The sequence below is a fragment of the Antechinus flavipes genome, chromosome 6 (genome assembly GCF_016432865.1).
Source record: "Antechinus flavipes isolate AdamAnt ecotype Samford, QLD, Australia chromosome 6, AdamAnt_v2, whole genome shotgun sequence".
NCBI classification, from domain to species: domain Eukaryota; kingdom Metazoa; phylum Chordata; class Mammalia; order Dasyuromorphia; family Dasyuridae; genus Antechinus; species Antechinus flavipes.
Window position 1 is genome coordinate 122,694,349 of NC_067403.1, and position 12,375 is coordinate 122,706,723.

The window sequence follows — 12,375 nt, forward strand, 5'->3', positions numbered from 1 at the left end:
ATTTTACTCATCTTTTGCCCATATTTTCTGATGTGATTTCCCTAATGGAATTCTAGATCACAGAATGTTACCCTGGCCCTCACCCCACCCCAATGTACATTTCAAGCAGATTGCTCCCCACTTTTCTTTCCTTCTCTGTCAAAAATTTTGACAAGTTTCTATCATTTTAACTCCAACAACTACCTTCTCCCTTTTGGTGAGAATCAGGAATAGACATACCATTTGAAAGATGAAATTATACTTAAAGCCAGTCAAGAAATGGATAGCTTCTGTCCTTTGGGCAAAGAAAGCCCTACAGCAGATGTCTAGATAATTCAAGTCTTCTATCATGTCTCTATGCCAATTTAGTAATCTCCTACTTAATTTGTTATCTCCTTTGTAATATACTCCAACAATATATTGTTTTTATTTCTGACTTCATTCTCTTCACTCATTCTTTGCACCATGCATCCCATCTGTTTTTTTTTTGATGTCCTCACAAAAAAAGTTTATTTTAAAACATATTAATGGTTCTAAGTCTTTTAAAATTATTGAGAAATATAGGAGTTTTAAATGTGGGTTTTGTTTATTAATAACATATTAGAAATATAAACATCTCTACACTTTCATTAAAGTCATTTTGATCTGATGGATCCCTTAAAAGGGTTTTGAAAAGGTCTCTGGATCACACTGTGAGAACAACTAAAATATATAATGTTATTCAAATACCATATTCAAATACCATACTTTTAAAAATATATTTTGTTTCTTCTGAATTAAGTTCTTATAACATCTTACTTCCTTTTCTCCACAATGAAGAGATTGAACTTCATGATCTTTGGGACCTCTTATACCTCTAATTCTATGACACTAAATCCCAATGATATCTGTGATATCAAAATTTCTTGGTTCCCCTATGTGTAAAATAGGAATAATACTATGTGTAAAATAGGAATAATACTATTTATCTTACAAGAATATACTGAGAAAATCACTTTGTAAGTCTTAATTACTTTAGTGGATCTGGGAGTATCTCATGAATAATCTTCCCACTAGCATACATTTCAGTCCATTTATTGAAATAATTGAGGGGATTAGGAAACAAAGTGCTTAATTCTGGAAATTGGATAAATCACACTGACTCCTTCTTGCCACTCAATTCTTTGTTCCCTTTCTATTCAATTATTGGTCTAGTCCAACTTATGTCTTGTGAGAAAAATTCATTCAATTGTGGGGATTGAGAAAAAACCCTTATTGTATTATTTGAAACTGGGAAGCTAAGAAGGCTAGGAAGCTAAACCAACTTTCCTTGCTGTTTAGAGATCCTTAATTGAGGACTTAGGTTATGCTGGTCAGAAACCTGGTCAGAGCCAAAAATTGATGCAAGGATTTTTCTCACAATTATACATCTCAAGTAATCCATCTCTTATCTGAAAACTGGTTCGATGCTGATTAATCAGTTATTGTTTCTATGTTTCTTTAATTGTTTACAGACACTTTGAGAAGTAAGATACCTCCTTTTTCTGATTTTAAAGAATTGCACCTGTTTATTATTCCCCTTCCAATTAAGAAAGTTCCTAACTTTTCTCTAATTAGAGATCAGATTATTTAATGTTGTATTGAACCATTTATGTTAATTGACCTTATTTGACTATGCTTAATGTGTAAAAGTGTGTCTCTCTCTGTATTTGGGGTTCAATTAATTGTAAGCTGAAAAAGGATCTGGTCCCAGTTTTTTGAACAATTGGCAATATATTGCTTAATAAATTAAAATGTTCAGATTGAATCTTTATTTCTTCAACCAATTCATTTTTCACTTGTCACATCATGCTCTCTCATCCTATGGGTTTCTTGCTCCTGTTTTTCTCTATTATTTTCAGCTGGGTTCCTGCCTCCACCTCCACCCCCACCTAAGTGCATTGAAGTCCTTTATTTCTATCAATATTCTCATGATTCGTAGACCAACAGTTATTCATCATATGTCACTTCACTGTCCTTGAATGGCTGCATCACCTCTTTTCCCCATTAATACATGTTATCATAATATCTTTTATTCTACTTTTCATATTAAGACATATATAGCTTAGATAAAATGAAAAACTTCTGGATAATTAGTGCTGCTTTGGAAATATGCCGCTACCTGCTTACACACCCATAATTCACATCCATAGTTCTATCTTCAATTGTAATTTTCTTAAATTATGCTATTCTGTGATTTGCAGTTACATAAAATCACCTATGGAGTATTGCTCTCAATCATTTTCTTTGCAGTAATGAGTAACTTGGGACCCTTGGAAATCTTGCACAATTTTACAAATGGTCTCTTCATGTTCTTCAGATATGAATGTAGTTCATTTTCCATCAGTAATATCTGTCCAACACTAATACCTTTTTGGTGGAATTGTGAATACATCCAACCATTCTGGAGAGCAATTTGGAACTATTCTCATAAAGTTATTAGACTGTGCATACCCTTTGATCCAGCAGTGTTACTACTGGGATTATATCCCAAAGAGATACTAAAGAAGAGAAAGGGACCTGTATGTGCACGAATGTTTGTGGCAGTCCTGTTTGTAGTGGCCAGAAACTGGAAACTGAGTAGATGCCCATCAATTTGAGAATGGCTGAATAAATTGTGGCATATGAATATTACAGAATATTATATTGTTCGGTAAGAAATGACCAACAGGATGATTTCAGAAAGGTCTGGAGAGACTTACATGAACTGATGCTGAGTGAAATGAGCAGGTCCAGAGATCATTATGTACTTCAACAATAATACTATATGACGATCAGTGCTGATGGACTTGGCCATCTTCAGCAATGAGATGAACCAAATCCGTTCTAATGGAGCAGTAATGACCTGACCAGCTACACCCAGAAAAAGAACTCTGAGAGATGACTAAGAACCATTACATTGAATTCCCAATCCCTATACTTTAGCCTGCCTGCATTTTGGATTTCCTTCACAGGCTAATTGTATGATATTTCCGAGTCCAGTTCTTTTTGTACAGCAAAATAACGGTTTGGACATGTATACTTATTGTGTATCTAATTTATATTTTAATATATTTAACATTTACTGGTCATCCTGCCATCTAGGGGAGAGGGTGAGGGGAAGGAGGGGAAAAATTGGAACAAAAGGTTTGGCAGTTGTCAATGCTGTAAAATTACCCATACATATAACTTGTAAATAGCAAAAAACTATTTAAAAAAAAGTAATATCTGTCTAAGTTGTGTGTACTCATGAGCAAAATGCTTCCATTTTGCATGGTCAGAAGCTTTTCTGTAATCATTAAATGATAAGACCAAGAGGATCTGTATTCAATGAATCTCAGTCATATTTTTTGGCATTATGACAGCAAAGACTTGGTTCAGTATTGTATAAATATGTATAATATATTTACATCAAGGACACTTTTTCACAAAGATTTTATAGAGAAGAAAAAAAGAGGCATAAAAGTTACTAGTTGATGTTTTCTTGGTATTCATTTAAAATTTTATAATTGTTATTACTTGTAAGCTTTTTCATTCTGTGGAATCTTTCTCAAGACATTTTAAAATTTAGTTTTGAGTGTTTATTTCCCTTATTTTCTTTTCTCTCTCCCTCTTCCCACCCTCCGTCATTTCCTCCTTTCTTCCTTCCCTTTCTCTCCCTCTCTTTTACCTCCCTCACTATCTTTATCTCTTCTTCTTTCACTGTCTTTCTCTCTACTCCTTTCCTCTGTTTTTTCTATCAGTTTTTCTCATCATGCTGAATCTTGAAGTGCTGTTACTGATAATGTTAGGAATTGTGTGTGCCAGTGTTTCTGGAAAAAAGAGGGAGAGAAAAGATAAATTATAGAAGGAATAAACTCTGTTGACCCATTTAACTTTATCAGTACATAATTAACCTGATTAAAAGTCAGATCCATATTATATTTCCAGCTGCAAAAAGTGTTCAATTCTGTGATTATTTCAGTCTTAATTCTCCCCCTGTGAAAAGATTCTATAAAATCTTAAGACATTATATAAATATGAACTTTTAAACTCAAATCCTTCTCCCTAGGGAGAGAGTGAGTAGTTGGCAGAATAGAGAGAGCACTAGGCCTAGAGTAAGAAAGGACTGGATTTGAAGCCCATCTCATATACTTTCTGGTAATGAGCAAGCCACTTAGTCTGAGCCTCAGTTTCTTCATGTGCAAAATTGGGAAAATAATTCTTTTAATTCCTTGAGAGGAATCCCTAAGTGGAGATTGGTACTGAGTCAACATATCTAGGCAAGGCCTCCATCCCTCCACCTACATCATGAAAGGCCAGAGTCCTCTTGGCCTTTTTGAGAATTGAAAATTGATTAAATTAAATAGGAGGAAAAAAGGTAGGAATGGAAGGAGGAAAGAAAGAAAGAATAAAAGTAGGAAGAAAGGGAGGGATTAGCTTCATGAATTTTAAGGCAAGATCAAATTAAATTGGGTCTCTAATACCTTCCTAGTCCCACATTGTAGGTAGAATTCTAATTAGGAAATTATATAAGACAAAAGCATGAAAGACATGTTTGGGGGAAGGATGGACATGGTTTGATGTAAAGGAGGCAAGGGAGAACCACAGGAGAGAAAGAACTTACCCCGTAATCCCTATTGGAGAGCTCTCCTTTCCCAGGATGCTTTTACTTCCCATGCTGAGGACCATTTTTTCCTCTTATGTTGTTGGTGGAATTTTACCTTCTCTAAGTGCCAAATCTTTTTAAAAGAATATTGTACAGAGATGTGTGTGTTTGAAGTAACAGCAACTTGGAGGAAACCAAAGAAAGCCTCATTTCCTTTTATGACATTCAGTTATGAGACTAAGGGCCATTATTCTAGAATGGCCAGTAGCCCAAACATTCAAAGAGAGGTCAGAGTTCAGACTTGATAGAAAGTACCCAGTTAAGTAAGGAGACTTGGATTCTAGATTTCTTTCCTATCACTAGTTCTGGGTCTCTTTTCCACAGTAATGGTTCCCTTCTTGATACTTCTTGCCTTCTTCTTGATTATAGTCCATATCCATCCCTTCCCCCCACCTCCACCACCCACACACCTAAGATGCCTTTCATGCTTTTGTCTTATATAGATTCCTCATTATGGTTCTACCTACAGTGTGTGGGATTGGGAAAGTAATGGAGACTCAATTTAATTTGACTTTGCCCTAAAATTCATGAAGCTAATTCCTTCCTCCCTCTCTTCCTCCTATTTAATTAATTAATTAATTATTAATATCTAGACCTCTGATTTTATAAATGTGACCTTGGGACAGTGAGAGGTAAAGATCATACTATGGTTATTATGTGTCTGAGATCAGACCCGAACCAGGTCTTCCAAAGTCCAAGTCTGGCCCTTTATCTACTGTTATCTGCTGCCTCTATCGGGATGGGATTTTTTTTTTTTTAATAAATAGACGATTATGGATATGGACTGCTGATTAGTTCCTAATTAAGACATTACTTTTATATATTGATATTCTTGTTCTTTAAACATAAATGTGTAACTTCCTTGACTTTTGGATGATTTTGAATCACCTACATTTTGAAGGCAATGGGAATCAATTTCTGATTATCCATACAATTGCCTTTCATCTTTAGATTGAGACTCTATAGGTTCCTTATAGAAGTTCCAACAAAAATTAGCACCTAGATGGCACAGTGGATAGAACATTGGATTTAAAGTTGGGAAGAACTAGGTTAAATCCTGCTTTAGACACTTATTGTGTGATTCTAGGGAAGTCACTTAATTGCTGCCTACCTCAGATTCCTCATCTGAAAAATGAAAGAAGCATTTTCTTTACAGGAGTGGTATGAGGATTAAATGAAATAACATCTATATTTTGCAAACAAATTTTTAGCTCTCTGGGTTTTAGCTTACTTCTCTGTAAAAGCAGGAGGTTAAACTAGATTGCCTCTTGGCTCTTTCAGAATCTATGTTTTTGTTATCAGGGTACATGTGACCTTGGAAATGTTTGGATTACAGTATGATTACAGATTCTAAGGAATGAAGAGAAAGACAGGGATCAAGAAGAAAGTTTGGCATCTTTCTTTGTGATTGAGTTTCCAGAAGAGGTGTATGTGTGTTTTTTGATACATGGATGAGAGGGATAGATAAATATTCTAGTATAGAAGTCATAGAATTAAAGCTGGGAGAAACAGAAGCTATCCAGTGTGATTTTCCAAGAAATGGTTATCCATCCTCTGCCAATCACTTCCACAACAACCCTAATTAGCTCTTCCCTATTTTGAATTGAAATTGATCTCCTTGTAACTCCACCTGTTAGTCCTAGTTCTTACCTCTGGGACCAAAGAGCAGAAATCTAACCCCTTTTCTATATGACAGCTCTTAAGATATGAAGACAGCTGTCATATCTCCCCACCCACAAAAACTCTTTTATAGGCTAAATATCCTCACATGGCATTTTAAAAAACCTATTCTTTCCTCCAGATGAACATCACTTTTGTAAGGTAGAGAATGGGATATTAAAGAGGAAAGATGAAAAAGGAAAAGGGCTTACAATTTTGTCATAAGAAAAAGAATATCCTTTTGTAGCAAGGTATTTAAAACAACTTAAAAGTAAGGACCCTTATGTTGCTGTTGTTGGTTGGCAGTTTTTCAGTTGTATCCAACTTTTGTGATCTCATTTGTTTTCATTTTTATTTTTGGGTTTGTTTTTTTGTTTTGTTTTGTTTTGTTTTTTTGACAAAGTTACTATAGTGATTTGCTATTTCCTTCTCCAGCTCATTTTTACATATGATGAACCTCAGGTACACAGGGTTTAAGTGACTTGCCTGGGATCACACAACTAATCTGAATGGCCAGATTTAAACTCCACAATGTGAGTCTTCTTGAATCCAATTCCAGCACCCTAACCATTGTGCCATTTAGTTCTTCAAATAGTTCTAAAGCTTCATAGATCAAGTTTAATCCAGCTATATAGTGGCGAGAATATGCACATAAATTCTTGAAAGTAATATATACTCGGCCCTGCTACTTTTTTGGAAGAGATGCCTACTTTTGAGGCAAAAATAACACCATGTGCCAGATGTTTTACTAAAAAATGCTGTAAATGCTAGTTTAAGAATAACTCAAAAACAGATTTATGGTGGCTTGCTCTAAAGTCTATCTCCATGTTTGCAACAGCAAAAGAGACCAAAGTAAGCACATTTTCATTTCGTTTATGTGAATAGGATATTCATACACAATGGATATAATTGGATATAAATACACAATTCTTCTTCAAGATAACATGTCATTAAATACCAGGAAGAAAAGCTAGGTGTACTCCAAGCAAAATTTATTAGAAGTCTATTCAAGAAAAGAAAACACAGACCTTTGCTTGTAAGAATTCAATTACCTGAAAGCCAAGTGTGAAAAAAAATTATTTCCCCCCTTCTTTTTAAAATCAGATAGAGTAGAAACAGCATTTGTCTTAAATATTACAGGCAACAGATATTGAAGTGTTTTTTTTATCATAAATGGCATCAAAGGTAGTTACTAATCATTCCTTGGCAAAGCTGCATGCAGTTGACCTAGCTCTGAGCTCCAAAGCCTTTGCAATAGAAATCTTGTCATGACTACAGCATTAAGAAGGATAGGCTGCACAAAGGTGTTTCTTTATCTTCAGACTAATGACATTTCTCTGTAATAAAGATATATACATACATTTCAATCTGGCTGCTAAGACCATTTTTAAAAATTTATAAAATTTTGCATAAAAGCCAAAGAATTGCACTCTCAAAGTAAGCATCATGATTTGTGAGTCAGGAAAACCTATTGAAAAATTTTTCTTCAGTTACTGTTAAGTATGGGGTGAAGACTGAAAAGGAATTTTTTCCCATTTGTTACTGTACAAAAGAGAGGCAAATATATGTACAATATTTGAGAGGCTATGTCCATTGTGGGGAAAAAAAAATCAGTCACTGAGCACAGGTGAAAAGCCATTAAAAGTCTGTCATTTATAAGGTGCTCAAGAATCCAAATATGAACAGTTCTTGTATAGTCATAAGAATTCTTAAGCCAGGTCTCTGAGTGAGTGTAACAGAGGCATAATTCACTGCTATTCATTCTTGTGGGTTTTGATTACCAGTTAATCACTATTTAGTATGGTCTTAAGCTCATCATATTTTGGAATTCGAATTTAGATGATCTAGAACAAACCATTCATGGAGCCAAGACTCAAACCTAAGTCTGACCCCAAAGTCAGTGTTTTTTCCAGGACTCCGTCCTGATAAATTCCAAGATTTGGGTCTAACAAGGTGCCCGATTTATGAGTAGGAAAGATTTTATACAAATACACACGCTGGGAGACATAGGCTTAATATACTCCTGTCTTCTAATACAGACACTATTTGGACTTGAACCTTACAGAAATAAGATAAGTGGTGCATTCAAATAATTGCTTTGTTCATTAAAGGAAAACAAAAAAGCAAAGCAAAAACGTGGATTAATACTTCTGATGTTTCTGAAGTGCTATATATATATTTATTTTTATAAAATAATGCGTGCCTTGGGAGTCTAACATTTTCATAAATGTGCAACATATGCATATGTACTGTATGTTCATATACAATCATGCATGTATATGTGCACACATATATGCAATATAATAAAAATAAAACCAGTACATAGCTCTTGAAGATACTTTCTGTGAGTATCTTGTTCAAGGGTCTACGTTCAAATGAATCTTTGCACTAACACTGCTTTTATTTAAAATTAATCTGATAAATAAAACTAATATCTCATAGTTCATGTTGCTGATTATAACATTTTTAACATAAAATAGTAATGCAACTTTAGAACGCAACACTTTTTTTTGCTGTCCATCTTTTACCTCTTCTTTTTCATAGTAATTACTTAAAATTGTAAATTTTCTTATCATTTACACTTTTAAAAAGTTAAAAAAAGAAAACCCAAACCAACAAAAAGCCAACTTCTCCAACCCTTAAGGAAAACAGTCCTATTAGAAAACTCAAATGTGATAATAAAATCATGCTTGTCCAAGTGAAGGTTCCTACTCTTGCTGAAGATTTTACAATCACTGTGCGTGTTACAACCAGTAAACGAAGGCAAACAATCACTGAATTAGAGTTAAAAATATATTGTCAACTCGAACAAGAGGCAAACTTGTGATGCAGCAAAGTGAAAATAATGTATCCTGCCAAACTAAAGAGGTGGAAATGCAAATATCAGCATGTCCTAAGGAAACACTATCTTCCAGCTGTCTCAGGGGAGGTGATCTGCTAGAGTTTTTGATTAGGGGACCAGAAAAGCTTCTCTGTGAGATACTTCTCAATTGGACTCCAGATTTCATCCATTTTGTTTCTATGTATAATACAACTCCAGGTTGTTTTTGTGTTTCAAATTGTAAACATTTAAAACAGGTAACAGGACTAAGTACAGTTACAGCAAAACCCTCCAGCCTCTTCTCCCAAAGGGGTCATGGCAGCTGTAACTCTGCACTGCAAGGATGAAGATGGTGATGATGATGCTTAAAGCCTTCTGTTTGTGAAGCATGGAAACAGAAGTCCTGGGAAGCATGTTTTCCAAGAAATTTGATGTGAATGTATTGCTGAAATGCAGCATAAATAAGTAGAGAAAAGAATTCACAGCCTCTTGACATAGTTTCCGGGGAAAGTACCAAAGAATTTGGTTCTTCTTGAAGTTCCTGAAAGTAAGAAGCAAGAAATGAAAGGAGGCATAACAATGAACCATCACTACATGCATGGGGCCTTGAAGACAGTTTTCATATCCAAGGCCTTGCTGGTGCTTCCAACACCACAGGCTTTAAAGAGGAAGGAGGGAAAATCCATTTTAAGACTAAAAACCATCACAATACTTAGGTTCTCTATGTTGCTTGATGTGAAGGACTGGGTCATGTTCTATTGTTATCTAATTGTTATCTACTATTATCTAATTTCACTAATTGGAAATATAACCTTTTGGTAATCAATTTCTAAATCTAAGTGAATTGCAATGAGATTTTAGGTATGTGGTTGGCTCTGAACAGTAGGGTGAGATGAAATTTTTTTTGACTGGAAAATGGAGCAGCAGGAGATTGCAAAGAGGAAAATGGGAGAAGTAATGGAGGTACATGTTAAAACTATATCTTCCAATATAATTCTCCAAATGAGGTGGAAAGCTTGCAGAGTAGTGGTCTACAGCTGGGAGATATAGGAGGTAATATTTGGGCTACGTAACAAGAGTGAAACTTTCCCTCTTCTATTTAAAAATAATTTGGATACTAGGTGACAAAATTTTTGTCACCTTATTTATAATGAAGGTCATATCCTTCATTAAAAAATCTTACTTGCTCAAAATCTTAACAAATTAGATTGATTTTCAATGAATTACAGAAAGTCAACATATAAATGAGAAGAAACTGTTGGGGGGTTTGGAAGACAAGGCATCATTAGTAGATGTGATGTTTAAGTTATTAAAAATGTTTCCATGCAATATTTAAATTGAATGCTAAAAGGGTAATGATGAATACATCAATGCATTTCACCTCAAGAACATTCTATCAAAGAATCTTTTAAAAAACAGCAGATGAAATATGTAATTTAGAATTTCCAGCACATTTAAGTATAAGCAAGTTAATTTAAAAGAAATATACTTTTTTTTAAGCTACTCATCTGAATTTACTGTCCCATATTTGATACTTGCTATGTAATTAATCTCCCTTTAATTTATTTGCCTTTACTGGTTGCATAAAAACCACAATTGGAAGTGGTCAATAAAGGTCGCAATCATGGATTTTCTCTTAGTTACAGAAAAATGTGTGAAGAAATAGATGCTTAAATTGGGAATCAAGAGAGTTGAATAAAAGACCTAGATCTGTTACCAAGAGCAAATTGCCTTTTCTCCCTTCATCTGTATAATGGGACTATAATAGTTACACTACCAATAAGGCTCATAATAAGAAGTGGAGGCAAAGGAGGTTGGTAGTGAGGAAGGACTACGGATAAAGTAAGGAAAGAGACAAAGGTAGAATAATCTAGTTCTCTTTCCATAACTATATATCTATAGATGTGTGTGTGTATATATATATGTGTGTGTGTGTGTGTGTATGTGAGTGTACACATATACATATGTATACACACATATAATGTAATATATATGTGTGTGTGTGTGTGCGTATGTATTTGCTTTCCTAAGTATAGTTTTGTTATTTACCTATACCTTTATCTGTAGCACAATGAAGGTGTTCATTAATGCTTAAATATAATCACTGGAGACCGTATGGTAGTATATACCTGTAGTCCCTACTGCTGGGGGGATGGGGGATGGCTAACGCTGATGAATCACTTAAACTCAGAAATTCTGAGCTTAGAGTATAGAGTAGAGTATAAAGCTGATCAGGTGTGTGTACTAAATCTGGCACCAATAAGGAGAGTGCTTCTACCTCTGCCTTGAGGTAGAAAAACAGAGCAGGTTAAAGCTCCTGAACAAATCAGTACTGGGATTTGGTCATATCTGATTGTGATACTTTCAGCCAAATGAGATAGAGGAGTAGTCTCAAAAGAAAAAAAATCATGAGCATTTATCTGTCTGAATAAGCCTTTCATACATTCTGTTTTCTTGTTAAAACATTGGGCATTTATCTTATTCACAAAATCTTAATGAAGGAAATAGCTAACCTTTTATTTGTGTCATGGCCCCAACTGGCAGCATAGTGAAGTTGATAGGTGCTCATGTTAGTGCTTTTAAATGCACAAAATACATAGAATTACCAAAAAAAAAAATCCAATTTCAATTTTTTTTGAACCAAGATTATGAATCCCAGGGTTAGCACTTCTGAACTAGCCCAACAACCCAGATCTGAGCTGAATTCCTTCTGCTAAAGCTTGGAACTTCTGAGCTCAGATAATTAGTCAGTACCACAGCAGTAGGGACTACAAGTATGTGCTACCATAGCTGGGCTCCATGATTATTTTTAACCATTTACTAAACACTTTCACTGTGGTATAGATGTAATAAAATATAGGCAATGTCATCCTTGAGCATCCTTGAATTGAATTAGAAAAGACAGAAAAACTACTCAACTCTCCAAAGCTGCAAAGGAAAATCTTGACAAAGGATATTAGAGAATACCTGAAGACATATAGAGAGAACAATATTGTACATTCCTGATCATCCAGCCTCTACTTGAAGTCAGCAAGAAACCAATACTTCCAAGCTAAGCTAAGAAAGATCTAATTGTGAAGAAATGATTTTTTTTCTTCTATCAACCCAAAACTACAACTTCTAGCCCTTTCCACATATCTATATCTATATATACATATACATTGACCTTTTGTTGGAGATTATACTGTGAAGTCATACCATTGACTTGGAATTGGACTGAGACTTTTTTTTTAAGAGAAAATTTCTTAGAATTACATAGTGCATCTGCATT

General features: G+C 34.6%; 1 protein-coding gene across 12 annotated transcripts in view; it reads right to left on the minus strand.

Annotated features, from left to right (window-relative positions):
• Window positions 1-7,258: 7,258 nt before the first annotated feature.
• The window catches only part of SORBS2 (sorbin and SH3 domain containing 2), a 126,881-nt gene continuing 121,764 nt past the window's right edge, over window positions 7,259-12,375 (minus strand). For all 12 annotated transcript variants that reach the window (XM_051967682.1, XM_051967685.1, XM_051967687.1 and 9 more), the window contains one exon: window positions 7,259-9,645. In XM_051967682.1, the coding sequence (XP_051823642.1) occupies window positions 9,584-9,645 (62 nt within the window). In that variant the 3' untranslated portion in view covers window positions 7,259-9,583. The remainder of the gene's footprint in view (window positions 9,646-12,375) is intronic.